The sequence below is a fragment of the Parasteatoda tepidariorum genome, chromosome 1, assembly GCF_982258835.1.
Source record: "Parasteatoda tepidariorum strain Cologne lab strain chromosome 1, Ptep-v5.0, whole genome shotgun sequence".
NCBI classification, from domain to species: Eukaryota; Metazoa; Arthropoda; class Arachnida; order Araneae; family Theridiidae; genus Parasteatoda; species Parasteatoda tepidariorum.
Window position 1 is genome coordinate 120917772 of NC_141755.1, and position 23424 is coordinate 120941195.

At 26.0% G+C, this 23424-nt stretch overlaps 1 protein-coding gene across 7 annotated transcripts in view; it reads left to right on the plus strand.

The window, feature by feature from the left end:
* The window catches only part of LOC147816826 (mitochondrial potassium channel ATP-binding subunit-like), a 63274-nt gene that overhangs the window by 18789 nt on the left and 21061 nt on the right, over nt 1-23424 (plus strand). For 6 of the 7 annotated variants that reach the window (XM_087151592.1, XM_087151584.1, XM_087151576.1 and 3 more), the window contains one exon: nt 4209-4303. In XM_087151592.1, coding sequence (XP_087007718.1) covers nt 4299-4303 — 5 coding nt within the window. In that variant the 5' untranslated portion in view covers nt 4209-4298. Of the gene's footprint in view, nt 1-4208; nt 4309-23424 lie in introns of those variants that run through there. The other variant, XR_015429159.1, reaches the window with a different exon arrangement.

A 23424-nucleotide genomic window follows, 5' to 3' on the forward strand; every position in this document is an offset into this window, starting at 1 on the left:
TACACTCATTTTTGAAATATTTTTGAATACACTGTTGTCATTATTATTTAAGTTAGCCATTTGTTTTGGATCAAAATCTCAAGTAATTTTTCCAAAATTTAATGCTGGTTCAGAGATGCCAACTGCTCCGGACACGCCAAAATAATTAAAGAAACGGTAATTAACTACAAGTAAATTTTGCGAATATTTGTCTATTTTTGCTTGCTTTTTGAAAGGCATGGCATTATGTAAGTGCTATAAAGTGGTGAATTATATAAGCCTACGAATTATTTAGAAACAGTGGTGGATTAAAATCTACTGAATTGAATTTATTAAACTAAGAATCACAATTAATAAACTTCCACTTTAAAATATATATTTGCTGTCCGGAGCAAGTTGGCATCTCTGCTGGTTGACTAAATCTGGGTGATGCAAAAAGTTATAGTATTAAGGATAAGTTTCTAAAAGGGTTCTTAAAATTGAAATAGAAAGCAAAGTTTTAGGAAAAATTTGTCAAATTGAGTTTATTTGGAAAAAGAAATTTTTTTTTTAGAAAAATGAAATTATGTTGATATTTAACAGTTGTAAATTATGAAGTTTTCTACATTTTTTCATAATTTATAGAGTCCTTTTTATAAATATATTATTGCTAGATTACCAATTCTTTCATTTGTAAGTTTTGTGAATGGGTATTGTGTTAAATAGTCTATTTCATATTTGTTATTGCTACTCTTTTAAATAAAAAATTATTTTAAACTATTTTATTAAAATAAAATATTACAGAATTAGAATTACAGAATATTTTACAGATAGTCAATACCCTTTCTTCTTACAGTGTTTCTTTACAATTATTGAAAATAACTTCTGTTTCAAAAGTTGCTTTCCCTTTTAGTAAAAGGAAAGATAGATAGCTTGTCCAATTTTACATCTTGACAATTCATATTGTAAGTTATACGTAATATGCATAAATATGTTATTGCTAGCTTATAAGTTTTTTCATTTGAAAGCAGATACTTCATTCAAAGTTAAGTTGTTATTGTCTTAAATAGTTCATTTAAAGTTTGTTAAGTTACTACTCTATCAATTAAAGATTTCCTTTGGTTTACTTGACTTCTTTAAAAAATATGACTGAAGATGCTAAGTATTCAAAATTCCAGGCAGTGTAAATTGGTTAAAAAGTAGTTATTTTCTGACATTTAAACTTCAGTTTTCATTGGTTATTTATTTTTACTATGGAAAATTTTTTACATACCTCCTAGCATTTGAAATTTCTTCAATTTCGTTTTTTTTTTAATCCCTGTTAAATTGAATTAAACTAATTTAATTTTTCTCACTTTTTAAAAAAAAGCAAATTTTTTTAAATTCATTTCTTAACAATTAGTGTAACTGCTAACTTTTTAATTCAATGCAAGTAATTAGAAAACTCATTAATTCAGTGTCATAACTAATCAAATATCAAAATATATTTGAAAAATTTTTATGCTACTTTCTTCCTCTAATCACAAAAATGTGTCGGCTACAGGGTTAAGTTAAATTGTAATGGTCTTTCTGATGAAGTTGTAGCCCGATTATTTAAAAATTTAACATTATTAATACAGGGTTGACTTTAGTTTTGGCTCTATTATCTATTGATAATTTGCCAAATTTTTTATCTCTTCCAATCTTCCCATGCACGTAAGCATCCATTAGAAGCTATTCATTCTCTGGATATTTGATTATCTTGAGGTTAGAACTTGGGATTTTTCAAAAGCCGATGGCTCCTCAGTTAGACCATTGAAATTGTCTTAGATAAATATTGATACCTTAAAAAGATGTCTTTGTCTCTGTATAAGAGATGTCTTAAAATTTTATTTTCTAAATATGATATGTTTTTATAGTTTATAATGTTATGATATTTGTTAATTTTAGAAATGCTGCTTGAGAAAGCAGCATTTCTTTGTTTGATAACTCATAAAGATGATTTGAGGGTTTTAAGAAATATTCTCAGAAATTTTAAATAACATATGTATAGAAAAAAAAAATTGCTCAAACTCTAGGAATTTATATTCAAAATTTGAAAATGAGAGCTCAAAAATTGTTAATATTTATTAAAAATGTTATTTATAAATAATTATTAATAATAAAGTTTTTATAAAATTTATTTAGATTAGCCCAGATGTTTTCTTTGTAATATTTTTCTTTATGATTATATAAGACTTCAGTAGCAATAATTAGATACCGAATTAATACCGAACTATCTCACTAAAAACTTCTCATTAGCTATTATCTATCATATTCCATTAATATAAATACATCATCGTCATGTTTTGTTAATCAATCCAATAAATGTTTCATAGTTTAAATCGATGATCATTATAGATATTTATTGTTAAATATATTATATACCAAGCTCGGAAACAAAAGAGTAAGGTTGGTCTTAACTGCTTCTAATCATTCAGAACACATTATAAATTGCGCATCTAATTTATCACTTTGTGACGTTCTGTATTTGTATTGATTTCATCAGAAATTTAAAGGATTTTTTAAAAGCAGTTATTGCAATGCATGTGATTTTGAAAATCCAGTAATTTAATTGCGGCACACAAGTCTCAAATCACACATTTATATAATCACTTTTTGACTCTCTTCCCTTTTTCCCATGTCATCATAAAACCAAGTGATGCTTAGATCAGGTTTTGTCATTTATAACTAGTAATTTCCATGTGGTTTATAAATGGACTATACATTTATTATGACTTGTGAGATAAAAATCGCGCATCTAATTTATCGCTTTTTGTCATACTTAATTTATGCCAATTGCATTGTAAATCCAACTTGTTTTTCAGTCTTTTTTTCGGCAGTCTCTGAGATGCATTTTCATGTAGTTTTAAAAATTCCGATTTTTATTTCGACATGCGAATTTTAACTCACACATTCAAATAACTACTTATTGACCATGAAAAATTCGAAAACTTGAGGAAAACGAGAGTTTTTAAATTGTAATTTACTTGGCTCTCTAAAGAATAAACTGTAGTTTATTCTGTTTGTAATTTATTTTGTTTAAATTTTTTTTTTAGATTAGGTTAAAGTTTTTTTTTTGCAGCAAACTAAAAAAAAAAAACGTATTCTATTTAAAATTCTTAAAACCTATTAATAATTCGAAAAATAGATATAATATCTGAAAAATAATACTAAATAAATATTGAATTTTATTTTGTACTATAAGGGATTTGTTTTAATTTTTTGTTTTTATTTTAATTTTTTGTTTTTGTTTAAACTTTTTAAATTTTCTTTAACAAAAATATTTTAGTCAAATTTACATAACTGTGCATACTTTTGCCCTTATATTATTTAAGATCTACTGTTGTTTTGTTTTTTGGTTGGAATTTATTTCCCTCTTCCAATATATATGTATTTGATAAATTAATTATTGTGAAAAATGGAAAAAGTTTTTTTTTTAAAAAAAGTATTTGTTTTTGTTAGTTTTAAATAAATTTAAATAATTAATGTTATATTTTAATAGTGTAATTATTAGTGTGTTAAATGCTGTTTTTTTAAAAGTAGTGTTAGGATTAACATTTAACATCTTGGATGTTTACATTTCCATCTGAAGCTTGATACTTGATGGTAGAACTAAGTTGGTAAAATTTTAATTTTGTGAAACTTTGTTGCATCATCGTTCTAAGCCATAGTATTTTTTTATGCCTGAACCGGGGTCTGTCCAGGCCGAATTTACTACCGTTTAGCGGTACCTTCACAAATTCAATTTTAGGTAAAACGGTAGTTTCACAAATTCAACTTTAGGAAAAACGGTATTTTCACAAAATACTTTTTCTTAAAATTTTATTTTTGTCTCCCTTAAGAAACGATAAATCTATATTTTTACCATGTTTTAGTGTTGACTTTTTAATATAATTTTTAATTTTTCACAAATTATGTCAAAATTTTAACAAAATAGTTACTTTTAGGAAAAACCTAGACAGACCCCTGCTGAATAATTGGTAATTTATTGCAAAAGGCATAGGGAAAGGCGTTGTGCCTTTGGACAATTTGAAAACATATATTGTTATTTTTACTTGGGTTAAGATTATAGTAGAAATGTAAGCAATGTCTTATTCTTTACCATTCAAGGAATCCATAACCACCTTAAAAATAAGTTATTTTTTAAAGGAGTGATGAATTAATTGTATTTAATGAATGTAAAATGCAAAACATTAAAGAAAAAATCATAATATTCCTTTATTTACCAGATTAGTCCATGGACATGTCATATCATAGCCACCGAGAGTCAAGGCCTGTCAGTAGATTTCTGATGTCATCCTCGGAAGTGTTAGTGAACCATGAGGTAACGCTGTATATAGATTTGTATATTAAAAGAAAACTATAATATATTGTTCAAACTTTTGAGCGACGTGAAATATTTTTGCTTTGGCTGATTTAATAGCTTTTAACTAGAATAAATCAATGTTATTTATCACGTTATAACTCAATAAAATTACCATGTAGGACTGTTTGATGCTTTAGAAGCAATATGTGTATTTCATAAGAGAAAATGATTTAATAAGATTTTTTTTCTTTTAATTTTGAATCTTGGTTCATCATAACTATTTTTAATATCAAAAGAATAAACCTTACTTAAGTATATAATTTATTATTTTCTAATATGTAATCAAATATTAGATTTATTCATATATTTGAAAATAAGAAATGAAACATTTTAATAAGGAAATGAATACGAGACAAATAAAAATATGTTTTATCATGGCAGAAAAGAGACAAGTAAAGAAATTATAATTTTATTGGCGCGTTCATAATCTTAAAATAGGTTCTAAAGAATTCTTTCATAATCGTATGATATACATTTAAATTCCAATGGAAATAATCTAAACGTAAACACTGCAATTATTTACAAATAAACAACGCATATAATATTAAAATGGGACAAAATAATTTAGCTAAGTAATAATTATAAAGTAATAATAATAAATAAATTATAAGTAATTTATCAAAATATATTGATCCTTAAGATTGTAAAACTGTAAAACAGTATTTATTATTTTTGAAAATAAATGTACCTTTTTTTTTATTTCTTGCTGATTATTATAAATAAATAAAATATTTTCAAATCTTAATTTTTTCTAACATATAAATTTATTGATGACAATCTTTCTTATAAGATTTGTTAAAAAATATCCCAAAATAGATATTACTTTTGGAGCAGAAATCGTTTTATATTTAAAAAAAATTAAGCACTGAAAGAAAATATTGAATATTTTTTATGAACTACATTTGAAATTGTCTACAAGTTTTTCTTAAATCATAATTAAAAAAAAAAAATTAAGATAGAAAAAATATTAAAGCATTTATTAAAATCATTTTTCCTGTTACTTGATGTGATGCATCTCATTAATTATATATTACATATAAGACACATTTTAATTATTATGCATACATATGTATAACCCAGTAAGCACACACCTCATGCCAAACGTAAGGCCGTAAGCTGGCATTTTAGGTTCGTTAACGGCAAAAGGCAATTGCAATATGGTCCGTTATCGTTTGTTTGGCGGCATCTCGGGAGGCGGCAGTGTAACTCATCACTTATATAGGCCCGAATAATAAAATTGTTATTTGGCCTCATACACTTAATTGATTACTGGACCTTCATTGCATACCAATAATTGATTGTCATGTAAGGTTGAAATTTATTCATTAATCATGAATAAGTGTACAGTTAATAAAAAAAAAATCTAACCCCAAAATTTGATAAGAGCAATTGTAAGTATTTTACAAAAAAATATTAAAAATTAGAATTATATTATGTAGCAATAACATAAATATGATCTCTCTGGAGGGGCTAATTTCTTTTTGAAAAAATACTTATAATTTCTTTAAAATTTTATTACAATATTTTAATTATATTTGTGAATTCTTTTTTGTCATTTTTTGACACTTAGAATTCTTCAAAACATGTATTTTGATCCAACAATTTAAAAATCGATGTGAGAAAAATGATACCAATAAAATATTGAGCATATTTTTTTTAAAGTAGTTTTCATATTATTAAAATTTCGCAAAAAATTATACTCTCTCTTCTATTGATTTACTATTTAGAGTTTTGGGAAACTCTAATTAAATATTTTGATGTAAATAGTAATTTTTTTTAAAAAACTTGATTACAATTATTAATTAATATATATAAAATTTTTCTATAATCTTATTCCGATAATAATTATCCAAAAGAGAATCCCATTCTATGCAACATTTAGATCCTTGAAAATAAAAATAGCATAAGAATACTTTTTATATTTAGTAAAAGTGTTTAATTTGATTTTAAACTTATAATCAAAAGTAAAAAACTTTCTTTTATTTTTTAAGACATGCATACATTTTTTTACGTTATCGAAATGAATAAATATATAACTTTTAGAATTATACAGTAAGACAAATATTAATATAAAATTTATGAGATGACCTGAAAAAGCTAAGGGCCAATACTGTTTTTATTTCGGCATTTCAGGAGAAAGCGGTGTGACAACTCATACTGTTAAAGGCCCGTAGCGCAGCGTAATATTTTGGCCGTTTTTAATCTGTTGATACAGGCCCTTTATGAATTACCACAAATTTTCCTCCGAACTATAATTATTTTTTTGAATTTTTCTTTTCTTGGTCGAAAGTTATAATTAAGCTCAAAGCACATGAAATTAAAAATAAAATAATCCAACCTACAGAAATATTATAAAATATGTAAATTGATATTATCTTTTCCCACATTAAATAAATGTCTATATCTTAAAATAAATATAGATTTTAAAAAAATTTATCAGAAACTGAAAATATGATCAATACCTATAAGTTTGAAGAGCGGTCGGAAGTTTGGACCCTTTAAAGATTATTTGACTTTCAGCTTTCACCAGTATTGCTCGAAAACGTTCTTAGTAAATAAAAAAAAATCTTCTATATGTAATTTAAAATTTGTTTATCCAAAGATATATCTATGGGAAAAATATTTATTAATAATTATTTTGCCCAATAATAGTTGAAAATTCAACAATAGCTGTGGATCACACAAATTTTTTAATTCATTTTCAAGTATAATTTTAAATAAATTTTCAGGTTTAATTTTATAGAAAAAATTCGGTCGAATCGTTTCTCATTTATTTTCAAAAAAGTGCTGTTTGCATTACGGTTTATTCTTTAATAAAAGAAGAGTTGAGTGGAAATCAATTCTGTAATTCATGGTGATTTTTAATTAAAAACAGAATTGAAGAAATATGTATGCCATTATTTCTTGAAAATAATCATTTTATTCTTGAAATACAAAGAATATTCAAAATGCACACACTTTGGTCTAAAACATCAACATTAAATATCTAACAATCATAACATTTCATGGAATATTTTGTTGGAGTCATAAATTTATGTTAAAAAATTTAATTTCCTAGCGACCTTCCTTAAAAGGTTTAATAACATTAATCTTCAATTGTCACTCCTCTTATCTCAGTACGCCACTGATTATAGCTGACACTTTAAATAATTATGTTAGCTTAGGTATTGTAATTATTTTATTTTGATTCTTTTAGTTATCGACGTTAGATATAGATGGCTGTACTATTATTTCCCTTTTGTGGTCATTGATTACCGGAATCTCAGATAGATGGCACTACACGTGATTTCTTAAATGATTAACGGTGTAAGAAGACCATTAGAACGTCTTATACAAAAATGCTCTAAGCGCATGCTCGCATGTTACAATTTTTTTTAATTTTTTTTCCTTTCTTCCTATCTGTAGAATAACAAATCTAAATGAACGTTTTAGATCTTTGATTAAAATGTGATTTCAATTATAACTCACGTTACCCATAATAAAGATTGCAAGGATCGAAGTTATATTTTTCCTATTTTAGTAGTTTTTCGGCTCTTTAATTTTCTATTTCCTACTTTTTCTTACTCTTTTAAAATCATTTTCTGGATTGATTTACTTTCCTTATGTCATTTACCGGGGATCAGATTTTTCTGTCGCTATATTTGAATTGTGTTTATTTTCTCAACTCACGAAACTGGAAAAATTGGCTATTTCCAAAAAAATACAGTTTTTCTTTCTTTTTTTTATTTTTAAATTAAATGATTTTGCACAATAGTAGCTTTATTTTCCTGTTAAAAATTGCTATTAACATATGAAAAATAGAAGACATGTATCAGCTGGACAATTTGTGATATGGCTAAAAATTAGAAATTTTATCTACTAATAATATGATAATAATGCGGTTAAATGTAATGCTGTCACCCCCTCCTTTAACTGCATATAGACTAATTGAATAAAACGCTTATACGAATAAAATTTTATTAAACCAAATTATTTTATTTGAAACCAATGTTAAATTTTCTGTGAGAAACGATTATTTATTGCTGCCAGTGTTCCATCAATCCCACAAAAAAAAAAAAAAAAAAAGCGAACTTCGTAGAATAGAATTTTCGTCTTTCAGCAGAAAAGATGCGTCTATTTAATTGGGATTTCTTATCAATTTCAGAATTAAACAGATAAATTGGGTAATGCACGAAAGAAAATTAGTTCATCCGAGAGTTATTACATAGAGAAAATGGGTCCATTCTTTCCCATCGCTAATTCATTTTTTTTCTCTCAGAATCAGCTTTCGTGGACATAGCGTTCTCCCCTATTGATCTTTGTAAAAAAAATTTCCCATAAAAGTCGATAAAAAATATCATTTTATTCATAGAATATGCATTATAATTTTATGTAAGCACATTTTATAAATACGTAAATCGTAGCGAAATAAAAGCATAACGGATATAAAATATAATCAAGTATTTTCTTTTTTTTTAAATTTTTAACTTAGAAATACAGAATGTGCAATACATAAAAAAGTGATAAAAGAGAAGTAATTTTGTAACTTAACATTATAATGATAGCCTTACATCATTAATCGGTTCACTTAAGAAACATTTTTTTTTAATCTCTCTCAGTCTTTAAATTTTTTAAAATATTGATAAAAATATTTTTACCAACAACTTTATTTTTATTTACATCTTTTATTTTCTTATGCATTAATTATTTTTAAATAAAACACGAGGTAATAAAATAAAAATCGCGAAAGGGATCCATTTTTCTAAATAAATAATTATTTAAGAAAAAAATCGCAAAAACACATACGCACACTCACTTAAAATTGCAATTTTAAGTGTGAAATAATTTTCGAATAAGTGGGATTTTTATAAAAAAAGTTCTTGTCAATTTTATGATTCAAGATGGTGCAGTCAGCACATCAATATAAACACAACAAAACTTATATACTTAGCGTCAATTAATCAGGTTGAATGGGCACTTGGTAAATATATAGAAATTGTATAGCAGTAGAACTAAAAAAAATAATTTTTACTCTAGCACCATATCACTTTGCTCAAAAATGATTTGAATAAATAAATAAATGATAGAGGCACCACAACTTCTGAGAATAATATTTAGTTATATTATATTGATCACTTAAACAATTACGTGCCTCCCCCCTTCGAATGCTCAATATGCTTCTAGAATTATTATTTATGAGTTATGCAATAAAACAATCTTTCTGAATGCTAAATAGAGTAAGCTGACGTAATATGTATATATTAATGAAATACTAAAAAATAAGTCTCCTTCTAGTTCCTTTTCTTCCCTTCCTTCCATTTAAATATTTACTAGCTTTGGCCTGAAAATCTGGTTACTTTTGAATGTCATGTGTGTAGATTTAATGCCTTTTCAAAAGAGGAAGAAAAGAGAAGAGAAACTGGATGAGGGGTTGACCTTGTACGCTGGTCTACTGTGATTCTCGAAGTTTATGGCCCCCGGGGAACCGCTCAACTGAATTGATCGAATTTCAAAGACGTTTTGGTTATAGCATAGAAATAGCACATGCTTTACAACGTATGAACGAAATTTTTTACACAGTTAACATTCAAGAAAAAACAAGGGAGTGCTGCTTTTGGAGGCAATTTATATAACTATCTATTGGCCAGTGATGTTTTTGAAGACTACATAGGGGTCATTACTTCAGTCTTGTTGCAGCAAACAGTTTTTCTTAGCATCCAATAATGTAATTCTCCTCAAACTTTGTGTCAGTAAATATACTATATTTCTGCACATTTTTTCATGGATAAGAAGAGAATAAGAGCTTTTGCTTTCATTTAATCACGTAAATGTTAATTATAAATGTGAATATAAATTTATAGGCAGAATTAAATGCGAAAAGAAAGTTTGAAGATTGCATTTAAATCAAAGGTATGCAAATTGTAAAAAAGGGATTCAAATTTATATATTTTTTATTTTGTATTAAATTTTTTTAAATCGTCATTACAGAGAACTATTTATAAACACTATATTTCACTATGTTCTGTTATTTAATATTTCAGGTACTCGTACTGTTAACAGAGACAAATGAATAAAAGCGATAACAAGTTAACAACTATATTTTTCTACTGATCATGTACTAGAAATTCATGTACTAGAAAACAAACTTAATCGGTCAAAGTGTTCAGATAAAATATGCTAATTATTTAGTCCTCAATATCAATTAATTTATGTAATCAGATATGAAAAGGTACATCCTCTGAAAAAAAATATACCTTTTTTCCGACATTTTGACCATTAAAATATGAGGTACCAACAATCTGCAAAATATTTTTCTAAGGATCTACTACAGTTTAAACTGCTAGACAAAAATATGAAGAAAAAAAAAATTCGAGTGAGAAAAAACTATTCTATCTTGACCTTAATTTTGCGCCCCCCCCCCCCCCCGTTTTTTTAAAAGTAAATCTCATGCAACCATATCAGAAAGTCAAGAAAACATTGAAGAAAAATATTTAAAAAAACATTTTATTAAAAACTCAATCATCAGATAACAAGATAAGCAATTTAGCATTTAAGGCAAAATAACAAAGATTAAAGTGTAGTAATGCTAACTAAACTAATATCCCATATTATAAATAAATTCTAACTAACCAAAGTAATTAAAATGCCCTTTTTCTAACTTTTCTTTCGGCAAACTCACGAACCAGTGATTTCAAGTCTAATTTGTCACTAATTTGGTGTTCTATAGCTATCATTGCCAATCCATTGAGACGATTTTGCGTCAGCATCGTTCTTAGATAATTTTTTATTTTGAAAAGCCCTGAAGCCACAGTGACTGGCAATGTAAGTAGGATTCTTAATGCTATGCTGAGGTTTGGTGCGAATTTAAGTGTAGCGATAAACTTGAGAACTTCAACAGGGGTTTCCTTTTTTGTTAATAATGACGAAACAATGCTTATTTCATCGGCTAGTTCCAGGGCGTTAAGATCGCTTGAATTTCCATCAGTTAAAACCAGGGTTCGTGATTTTTTTAAAAAAAAAATCAGATTTTTTTGATTTAATTCAGATTTTTTTGATTCAAATAAGATTTTTTTGATTTTTATTCAAACACATTGTAAGAACTTTAGTTTATGATTAAAAATACTTTATAAATGTTTAATCAAAATTAAATTAATATGAAAACAATATTATAACAATATTTTAGAAGCTCTAACTTACTAATATAATTTTTCATTATAATACATAGCTTTGAATGCATAGCAACCATTTTGAAACAAATGCATAATTGAAATTTGAAGACTAGATGAAATAGAGAATTCAATGAAAGGGGTCTGTCTAGTTTTTTCTGAGAGGTATTTATTTTATGAAAGTTTAGACATAATTTGTGAAAATTAAGAATAACATTAAAAAATCAACACAAAAATATGGATTTATTCGTTTCTTACAAAACACAAAAATAAAATTTAAAAAAAAAAGTATTTTGCGAAATTATCGTTTTTCCTAAAGTTGAATTTGTGAAGGTACCCTAAGCAGTAGCAAATTTGGCTTGGGCAGACTCTTTAACTATTAAATTTAAGTTTCAATTAGCAAACCATTTTAATTTAAAATTGTGTTTTTTTTCGCTTGATTTTTAATATGACAAAATAAATGTAACAGATTGTGTTTATAAATGTAGTCGCTCATCAATATTTTTATATTAAAATATTCATTTTTAATTCTATATCAAAATAGACCAGCTAAAAAAAATTTTTAAAAAATCTATGCACTCATTGGAATTTTTTTTCACAAAATTTCTTTATAGAAAATCTGATAATGTCAAAGATACTGTAAACATATTATGAGAAAAAAAATACCAGTTACCAGTCAATAACTCTACTGCCTCAAATAGACTTTGAAAGGGAAGAATGACACTATATCAGGAAAAAATATCTGAATTCATTATCCTTTTTTTTTTCTTTCTATTTTTGGCATATTAGGGTATAATTCTTTTTAATATAATCCCAAGCTTTAGAAATATACATTTTTCTCTAATAAAATATAATGTAGATTTTAATACCATGCTGTTTCAATCAAAAGGTGGAATTTTAATTAAGATTAATTTCGAAAAAAAATGCGAATAATGTCTATTAATTACTTTCTACAGCTATGCAAGTCTATATTAATACAATATTAAATGCGTACTTTAATCTGCACTTTCAATCTCAAGAATCAAAAGATTTTTAAAAATGTAATTTCAAATGTGTTGGAATTTAACACACACCAAGAAAGAAAGTAATTTCGTTAACTAAAATTAATTAACACAGCAATAAAATAAATTTTAAAACTAAGAAAAAAAATAATAAAAATATCAATAATTTAAAACATTGTTTTTTAACTTTTAAAATCAATATATATATTTTAAAAAAATCAGTTGATTTAAATCAATGATTTTTCAAAAAAAAATCATTTGATTTAAATCATGATTTAAATCGTGATTTAAATCAAGCTGATTTAAATCAATGAACCCTGGTTAAAACTATTTCCAAATCTTTGCAATGAGCCAGTAGCAAAAGACCAAAATATTATATAAACCAAAGTATTATTTAGACCAAAATATTATTTAGACCAAAACTATTATATAAAATACAATCAATTCTTAAAAGTGAGTGGTTTTGTCATGTTGAATTGAATTCAACTAAGTTTTGCTTTAATGTTTAAATATATTATATTATTTGAATTATGTGCTTAGAAATAAAAATGATAAATTCCGCCTGCCGCCTCTCAATCTTGTCAACTATCATTTTGGCGCTCCTAGATCATTGCGCTCCGTGCGGCCGCCCGGATCGCCCTGCCCTGGGGCCGGCCCTGTGGGGCCAAATACGCGCGTTTATTAATGTTCCGACGAAATCTCAAATTTTAATACTTCTAAGTCCCCTTTAATCAAGTACCCAGTCTGATTCTGAGATTTAACGCTTCTTTGAGCAAAATAAAAGTTTTGAAGAAAAATTCGGGCCACCCATATTGCCTTCGTGTTAAGTGGGCACTTTCAGCCTCCCAGTGGTCACCAGATGTTCGTTTACCCCCAAAGCCCTTCTCGCTCAACATTTCTTCCGTCATTTCCGTCATCAGGGACATTTGTCAACAACCCATCAATTCTCCTGAATTTATGTTCATTGCTTGAAATGAAAAGGAATAATTCGCTCAAAAATGTAAAGAAAATTTTTCAATAATAGATAATTTTTTGTTACTATGACGACCTTTTATGTAAGATATATTGTTTTAAAGTTTCTTTTTGGGTAATTGTTTCATGAATTTATTTAGAATGCAGTCATTTAACCCTCCAATTTAGAACATTAAAATTATAGGTTTCCAGAGATATAGTAATAGATTTAGTGACACTTGTTTGTGCGAATGGAGAAAGATGAGACCGAGAAAGAAGTGCTATAGGAGAACGAATAAATTAGCTAATAATTTTTTCAATTTAAATATTAAAAAAGATAAACTAAGCATATTGAAACGCAAACCAATTTATAAATAGTTAAAAAGTATTGTAAACATATAGTTGATAGTAAGTTATTCGGTGGCCACAATCTTTTTTTTACTGTACTGAAATCGGATAAATATCGTAAATTAATAAAGAATTTTCTATCTTTTTCCTTTCCTTTTTCATAATTTTAAAAATTTAGTGAAACAACATAAATGTAGCAAGTCATTTTATTATAAACTTAATTTTTTTTCCATTTTTTGGTTACTATACAACACATGGAATATTAGAAATTGTTACTACTCGACTTGTAACATATATTACACGTTAAAGCATCTAATTCGCTAAATAAGCTCCAAATTAACCTAGTGCCTGATGCAGCATAACCATTTCTGGCTCTTGTGCCAATAAAATTCAACCAACCAATCCAAATTCTATGGTTGCTTTTGAGTTATGTTCGTTTTCGAAGGCAAATTAGAAAGCCTTTTCAGTCGCAAAACGTAATTCATTAAAAATTTTCTTTCTTTTTTCATTGTAAGGGAAATTTGCATATTTCTTAAGTACAGTATTTGCTTGTTATTTCCATCGAAAACAATATGCTGGCTTTGGAACTTCCCTTTGGAACTAATCCCTTTAATTATCAATTAAATAAAATTTTATTATTTAAAATTCCAAACATTAAAAAAAAAGTAAATAAATCTTGGTGATAGTGTGTTTAAATAAATCTAGTTCACCTTTCCATGTTTTGCAGAAAAACATTAAAAAAATCCTGTTTGGTACGACAAATATGAAGAAATGAGGAAATGAGGAAGAATATAGAAAAACATATAATGTGTGTGTGGGGGGGGGAATACCTATATATATATATATATATATATATATATATATATATATGGGTCATTCTCACGAAAACTGTCATTTTTCAGTTCATAAAATCCCAAAAAAGTAAAGTGAATAAAAAGCTCTGAAACTTTTTATATTAATAGAAATATGTAATGGCATTATAAAGAAAGTATATATCCTATAAATTATACTTAATATTTAAATTAATTAATTTTTTTAATAATTAATTTATAATTAATTAATTTATAATAATTAATAATTAATTTAATTAATTTAATAAATTAATTTATTAATTTTTTAATTTATTTTTCAAGTTAATTAATAAGTAAATTAATTATTTTCACTATTTAAAAAGTGAGGGAATGACGCTAATAGTGAGGGAATGATATTTTATTTTAATACATGTTTTTATCTAAGTTACATGTTCCTAAAGTTTGAAAATGATAACATACTAAGTATATCTAATATTTATTATAATTTAGTCTTATATATTTAATAGTTTTTACAGGTTTGGGAAATAAAATTGGCTGGCACGATTGAACAAAAAAAATTTGATAATATACTCATCTTGAATCATTCCCTCACTTCAGCGTCATTCCCTCACTTTATACACTAGTGAGGGAATGACGAATTCAATAAAATTTAAAAATAACAGTTATGCCTAATTAATTTCTGAAGTCAATCACATACAATTATATTCATACAAGAAAGCAGCATATAATTATCCACTTTCTCGATGAAGTTGTATTTTATTTTACTCTAAAAAATGACGTGAGGTATTGACAAATATAAAAAATTTTACCTGGTTTGATTCATTCAAATTTATTCCACAGCAAAGCTTCTTTAAGTTGAAGATGGAAACATACTGCAATTTTGTTCTATGATGCCAGTTGTCAACTTCTGAAGTTTTTATTGAAATATTTTTATTCTAAGAAGATTGCAGGTGATTAGAACGTTGTTGTGAGGGAATGACGCGAAACACTGGGGACAAAGTTTAAAATAGTGCTGTGTTAATATTTTTATCAGAAATTAAATTAAAAATTGATTTTCTGAATTCTATATTTCAGTATACTGAAATAAAAAACACGAATTTGTAAAAAAAAAATTTTTATTTCAGAAACAATTTTTTTCTTTTTTTAATTCAGCAGTGGGGACAAGTGAGGGAATGACATATTGGTATATTTTAATTACCTAAAATAAATAAAAAATAAAAATTTATAATTTTATTTTTATTCTTTTGCTAGCTTGCAATCTGAAGGACACTTTCCCTGAAAAATTTTTTTTCGTAAGCTGTAAAACAAACATAAAATATACTGGGGACATGAAAATGACTGTTTTTGTGAGAATGACCCATATATATATATATGCACCTTATATATTTGTAATTTTGATACAACCAATCAATCAATTCGTTTCTTATCACAAACATTAAGATATGCACCATGTAATAAATAAATAAATAAAAATTATATATAATGTGTCTTGCTCTGTATTAAGTGTAACAATTTCGAACAGCATTATTACTTAATCCAAATCATATTAACTGTTTTACAAATAATATGATAGAGTTCTTTAATGAAAAGGTGGTACACCAAGGTGGTCTTCCAGAGAATGTTATAACCCCTATTTTCAGAAAGAGCAATTAAAAGTACAAAACACGCTCTTCTAACAAAGTGGTAGGTTTTAGTACCATTCACAGGCGTATAACATCTGGGAAGTGACGATCGCTTCTTCCTGTCTTCCTAGAATTCGCTGTCCTTAGCTCGGCTGAATGACAGCCAGGAATGAGAGAGAGAGAACCATGCCTACTATTATACATATATTTTTCCAAATTAGGCAGTTAAAAGTTATAGTTTTCGAATAAAGTATCTTAAAAAAAAATACTTATTTATTTATTTGATTGAAATAAATTAAATTATTAATTAAAAAAATTTAGGCTCGGAGAATTTCGGTCGAATCAATGAGGAAAACTCAAAAAAGTTATAATTATTTTTTCTACAGAAATATATAACTAAATAATAGTTTTACTAGTGTTTATTTGTGGTAAAGATAAACGTAACAATAATTCCTCTCCAGCATTAATTATTTTGAAATTTTTGATTTCCATTATAATCTATCTATCTATCTATCTATCTATCTATCTATCTATCTATCTATCTATCTATCTATCTATCTATCTATCTATCTATCTATCTATCTATCTATCTATCTATCTATCTATCTATCTATCTATCTATCTATCTATCTATCTATCTATCTATCTATCTATCTATCTATCTATCTATCTATCTATCTATCTATCTATCTATCTATCTATCTATCTATCTATCTATCTATCTATCTATCTATCTATCTATCTATCTATCTATCTATCTATCTATCTATCTATCTATCTATCTATCTATCTATCTATCTATCTATCTATCTATCTATCTATCTATCTATCTATCTATCTATCTATCTATCTATCTATCTATCTATCTATCTATCTATCTATCTATCTATCTATCTATCTATCTATCTATCTATCTATCTATCTATCTATCTATCTATCTATCTATCTATCTATCTATCTATCTATCTATCTATCTATCTATCTATCTATCTATCTATCTATCTATCTATCTATCTATCTATCTATCTATCTATCTATCTATCTATCTATCTATCTATCTATCTATCTATCTATCTATCTATCTATCTATCTATCTATCTATCTATCTATCTATCTATCTATCTATCTATCTATCTATCTATCTATCTATCTATCTATCTATCTATCTATCTATCTATCTATCTATCTATCTATCTATCTATCTATCTATCTATCTATCTATCTATCTATCTATCTATCTATCTATCTATCTATCTATCTATCTATCTATCTATCTATCTATCTATCTATCTATCTATCTATCTATCTATCTATCTATCTATCTATCTATCTATCTATCTATCTATCTATCTATCTATCTATCTATCTATCTATCTATCTATCTATCTATCTATCTATCTATCTATCTATCTATCTATCTATCTATCTATCTATCTATCTATCTATCTATCTATCTATCTATCTATCTATCTATCTATCTATCTATCTATCTATCTATCTATCTATCTATCTATCTATCTATCTATCTATCTATCTATCTATCTATCTATCTATCTATCTATCTATCTATCTATCTATCTATCTATCTATCTATCTATCTATCTATCTATCTATCTATCTATCTATCTATCTATCTATCTATCTATCTATCTATCTATCTATCTATCTATCTATCTATCTATCTATCTATCTATCTATCTATCTATCTATCTATCTATCTATCTATCTATCTATCTATCTATCTATCTATCTATCTATCTATCTATCTATCTATCTATCTATCTATCTATCTATCTATCTATCTATCTATCTATCTATCTATCTATCTATCTATCTATCTATCTATCTATCTATCTATCTATCTATCTATCTATCTATCTATCTATCTATCTATCTATCTATCTATCTATCTATCTATCTATCTATCTATCTATCTATCTATCTATCTATCTATCTATCTATCTATCTATCTATCTATCTATCTATCTATCTATCTATCTATCTATCTATCTATCTATCTATCTATCTATCTATCTATCTATCTATCTATCTATCTATCTATCTATCTATCTATCTATCTATCTATCTATCTATCTATCTATCTATCTATCTATCTATATATCTATATATCTATCTATATATCTATCTATATATCTATCTATATATCTATCTATATATCTATCTATATATCTATCTATATATCTATCTATATATCTATCTATATATCTATCTATATATCTATCTATATATCTATCTATATATCTATCTATATATCTATATATATATCTATATATATATCTATATATATATCTATATATATATCTATATATATATATATATATATATATATATATATATATATAAGTTCAAAATGAAGAATAAAACAAAGAAAAATTATAGACATATGAAAAAAAGGGGGTGGGAAATAATAAGTAAAAAAAAAAAAACAACAAACAATATATTATTTAAAAAAAAAAAAAAAAAGTGAAATGTTAATTAAAAAACCGGAAAAAAAGCCGGAAAAAAAAAAAGATATAATCTTTTCTTCAGCCCACACGATTATATCCGCAAAACAGAGTGCTTTCTGATATTGTATCAATAAAGCCAAAGCAAAATATATTAATACAATAGTGTGAGGAGCACTCAAAAAATTTTTTTTTATAAAATAACTACGTAAAAATAGATCTTAAAAAGTAAATATAACATGTAAAAACAGATAATAAAATAAAATAAAAAGAAAAAATAAAATAAAAAGAAAAAACATTAAAAAGGGGCGACTATAAAGCGAGTAGCAAAATCATAACAACTTACTTGGACAGTTATTTTTCAAGAATGATTTAAAAATGTTTTCGCAGAAAGATTGCCAGATTACAAAATATGAAAACAAAAGATGAAAACAAAAGCGCAAATTGAGTGTAACAAAAGGGTTCTAAAGTGTCGTTCTTACTGCACTGCTGAAGTGATTTGTTATTCTGAGTTTTGATTTGTTAGTTACCAAGGATGGGCCCGAAATGGATGTGCACAAGGTAATATTATACTGGATAATTTTAAAAATTGATCATAAATAGTTTTAGAAGATAGATGTTTATTTAAGAAAAAATATAAAATAGAAAAGAGAAACATAAATTGCCTGCTTTGTAAATAATTTTAGCCGCGGATTTGCACGATATGGATTAGTACATAGAAAAACTATTTAAATTATCAAAGAAAAAATTTTAATAGATAATTTTTAACACGGATTTGCCCGAAATGGATTTGCACATGGAAAAATTAACAAAGAAAAAATTTTAGCAGATAATTTTAACCACGGATTTGCCCGAAATGGATTTGCACATGGAATTGTATAAATTAATAAAGAAATTTTTAGCAAACAATTTATCCACAGATTTGCCCGAAATGGATTTGCACATGGAAAAACTGTATAGATTAACAAGGGAAATTATTTAGCAAAGGAATTTTTAGTAAATAATTCTAACCACGTATTTGCCCGAAATGGATTTGCACATGGAAAGATTAACAAAGAAAAAATTTTAGTACATAATTATAGCCACGGATTTGCCCGAAATGGATTTGCACATGGAAAAATTACATAAATTAACAAAGAAATTATTTAGTAAATAATTTTGGCAATGAATTTTGGCCTGAAATGGATTTGCACATGGGAAAATCATAAAAATTAACAAAAAAAATGTTTAGAAAATATATCCACCAAAATATACGATTAATTCAATGATTTTATATAAAATTTTATTACATTAGTTGGGTATCCATTGTTTTTTATCAGATTTTGAAAGAGTTTATCGATTTGTATTTTGGATAAATAAATATTACTACATATTCTTTTAATTCTGTTCATTTCATTAAAAGTGGTATTTAAATAGATGCTCCTAGAAACATTAGAATTCCAAGTAACTAGTTTATTAATATTAAAATTAAAATCATTTCTTTTATCGTATAAATCAACAAAGCAGATATTTTCAACTTTCATAATACCCAAATCCAAAAAATTGAAATTAATATTATCATCATGATTACGAAGTAAGATTAATTCCTCAGGGTATATATCACTCAATAAAACAGTAAAATCTTGGAAATTAAAGATAATTAAGTCATCAATATATCTAAAAACAAATTTAATACTCAGAGTAAAATTTTTTTCATAATAATGCAAAAATAAGTTAGCTAAGAGAGATGAATAATTAGATCCCTGTGGTATTCCATTAATTTGAAGAAAGATATCCCTTCCATTGTAAAGATAATTACTAAAAAGACAAAAATTAATCAGAATTTCCCAATAATCAAAATCGCAACAAAGGATATTTTTAAAATCATGGTAATAATTCAAAAGGACATCTTTTAGTTTAGAAAGGGGAATGCTATTGAAAAGATCCTGGAAATCAAAAGTCGCAATAGAATTAATTTTATTATGTTTAATGAAATCTAAAATCGGTTGATTATTAGTGATTATCCAAGAGAAACCTTCTTTAGTAATATAGTTAATAATCTTACTTAAGTAGTTAGAGAAAATGGTGCCAGGTTTAGTTAAATAAGTATTCGACCCACATGTGATAGTTCTAAATTTTACTGGAATTTTATGAAATTTAGGACTGATAATTAAGTAAGGAAATTGTATATTGCTAATTTTAATTTTTAATTTCTTGTAAAAAGCTAAAATTTTTTTAATGGCAATATTATTATTGAAGTTACTAAGTTCAAAATTTTTACTATTTTTTAATTCCGTATTTAAAAGTTCAGCATAGAATTTTTTACAGAATATAGCATAATTATTGTTAGCTTTGTCTATGGGAGTAATTACAAAATTTTTTTGAAGTTGCTTAATTGATTGAACAATATTAGAAAAATTTGTGGAATTGTTATTCTTATTTAAATTATCCTTATTATTGAAAATAAAGTTTTTAAAGTAATAATAAACTTCCCATTTCCATTCTGTTAGCATACCTAAAGGTAAAGAGAATCTATTTGATATCTTTAAACAAAAACTATTGAGATCATTAAGAAAGTATTTTAGAATCTTATTGATTGATATATGGTAAATGGGTCTAAATTTTGTGCCTTTTATCATTAAATTCCTAAGTTCCAAGTTTTCTATAATATTTAAATTACCAGTGATAATATGTTTATGATGTTTATCAACAAAATCAAAATATTTATCCTCCTCACAGTGACATTCATAATCGGATATATTAATACTCCCTAAATTTTTGCTTATATCATTATAGTTAAAAATGGTTCTACCAAGTGATTTGTTATATTTAAAACTTTTAATAATGTTAAAATCTTTTAATGGAAATAAAGCTTTAAAATTTTCAAATATGTTGTGAAATTTGATCTTATCGAAAATAGGATTTTGAAAGTTAATAACGAAATATAAATTATCTAAACTTTTCTTATTATTAGGCAAAATTTTGCTCATTTTGGCTTTTATAAGATCGAAACAAAGAATTTTGAAATGTAAATTAATGAAAGAAAAGTTAATAATAAGATCGTAGAACTTATATGTTTCATAATTCTTAAGGGAGAAGACAAAATCTTTAATTGGTTTAATACTATATTGTTTATTAAAGTCTTTTTCCATATTAGAAAGAAATTTTATATTTAATTTGTCACTATTAAGAGAGTTTCTATTACTTCTTGAACCCCGTTTACCTCGATTTGTACGCTTATCTTTAATATGAAAAAGTGAATAAGTTGATGAGTTATTGTAGTTAATCTGTGTATGTTGGAAGGTATCGTTTAGCCCATACGGCAGAATTGTTTTGTATAGAAGCATGTAGTAATTTTCTTTCTGTAGTCTTAAATCTAAATCCTCTATAATATCTAAGATATTAATTTTGACTCTGTTAAATTTATGTACTCTAAAATGATTCAATTCCAGGTTATTGATAGCCTTATTACTGTTAATATCAGAAAGGTGTTGATTAATTCGAATGTTAAGTGAGTTACTAGTTTGTCCAACATATTTCATATTACAGAAACCACAGATTAACATATAAATAACATTTTTAATTTTACAAAAAGATTTGGAGCTAACGTTATAAGGAATTAATATATTATTCGTTATTTATATATATATATATATACATATATATACATATTCGAACATAAATAACCTTATAATAATAATTTATTACTTTAATATGGAATTTTTATTCTATTTAGAAGGAAATATTTTCTTACTTTTAACTTCATGTTTAACAAAAAATAAGATTTATTTTCATGGGAAAAAAACTGGTTCTGAGATATTGGTGCTTTCATATTGTTAATATAATGGTAGACAGAAAAAAAGGTACAGAAAAAAAGGTCCCTGGAAAAAAAGGTACGGAAAAAAGGGTCCCTGGAAAAAAGGTCCCGGAAAAAAAGGTCCCGGCCAAAAAGGTACCTCCATAGGGAAAATCTGTAGGGATATTTCTCCTCTCGCTTTCTGGGCAGCATGAAAGCTTCTCGATGTTTCAATGAATATTCTTTTTATCTATAATAATTCAGATTAGATCATTGAGGAAAGGAGAAGGGAAGGGGGGGGGGACTTATGGGCTGGTTGTATTACGCATTTTTTTTTCTTAAATTTTATTTCATTTATTTATTCTTCTTTGATTATTTTTTAAAGCGGGAAGATATTATTTAAATTTTTCAATTATGTTTTACTTTTTATTTCTAATTTTTTTAAGTAAAAAATGTGTTATTTTCTATTTTAAATTATATTTTGTGAAGAAGTTGCTAATGTGAGGCTTAAGGTAGCCAATCGGGGAAGTTGGGAGGATTTATGTGTTGGATGTTTATTCGTGATTGGAGGTGAAAGTATTGGTCCTTTTTAATTAATTGAAAACGCGCGACACGAAAAAAGAATTAAAAAAAAAAGCCTGCACGGAACAGAAAAAAGCGCTTCAATCTAATCTTCTCATTTCAAATATTTTCCCCTACAGAATTTTCCCTACACAGGTCCCTTTCTTACAGGCACCTTTTTTTTCCGGTACCTTTTTTTCCTAGAACCGTTAATAATATACTTTATGTCAATAAATCTAGCTTTGCTTATGTGCAGGGTTCACCAAGTGGGCCCACTTTGAAAAAACCCGGGCGAGTTTTACTGGGTGGGCCCACCTTAGTGGGTCTTTTCACAAATTGTTTTTTTTTTTAAATTTGGTTGAAAAAGAAGTATTTCCTAATTACTATCATTGGACACAT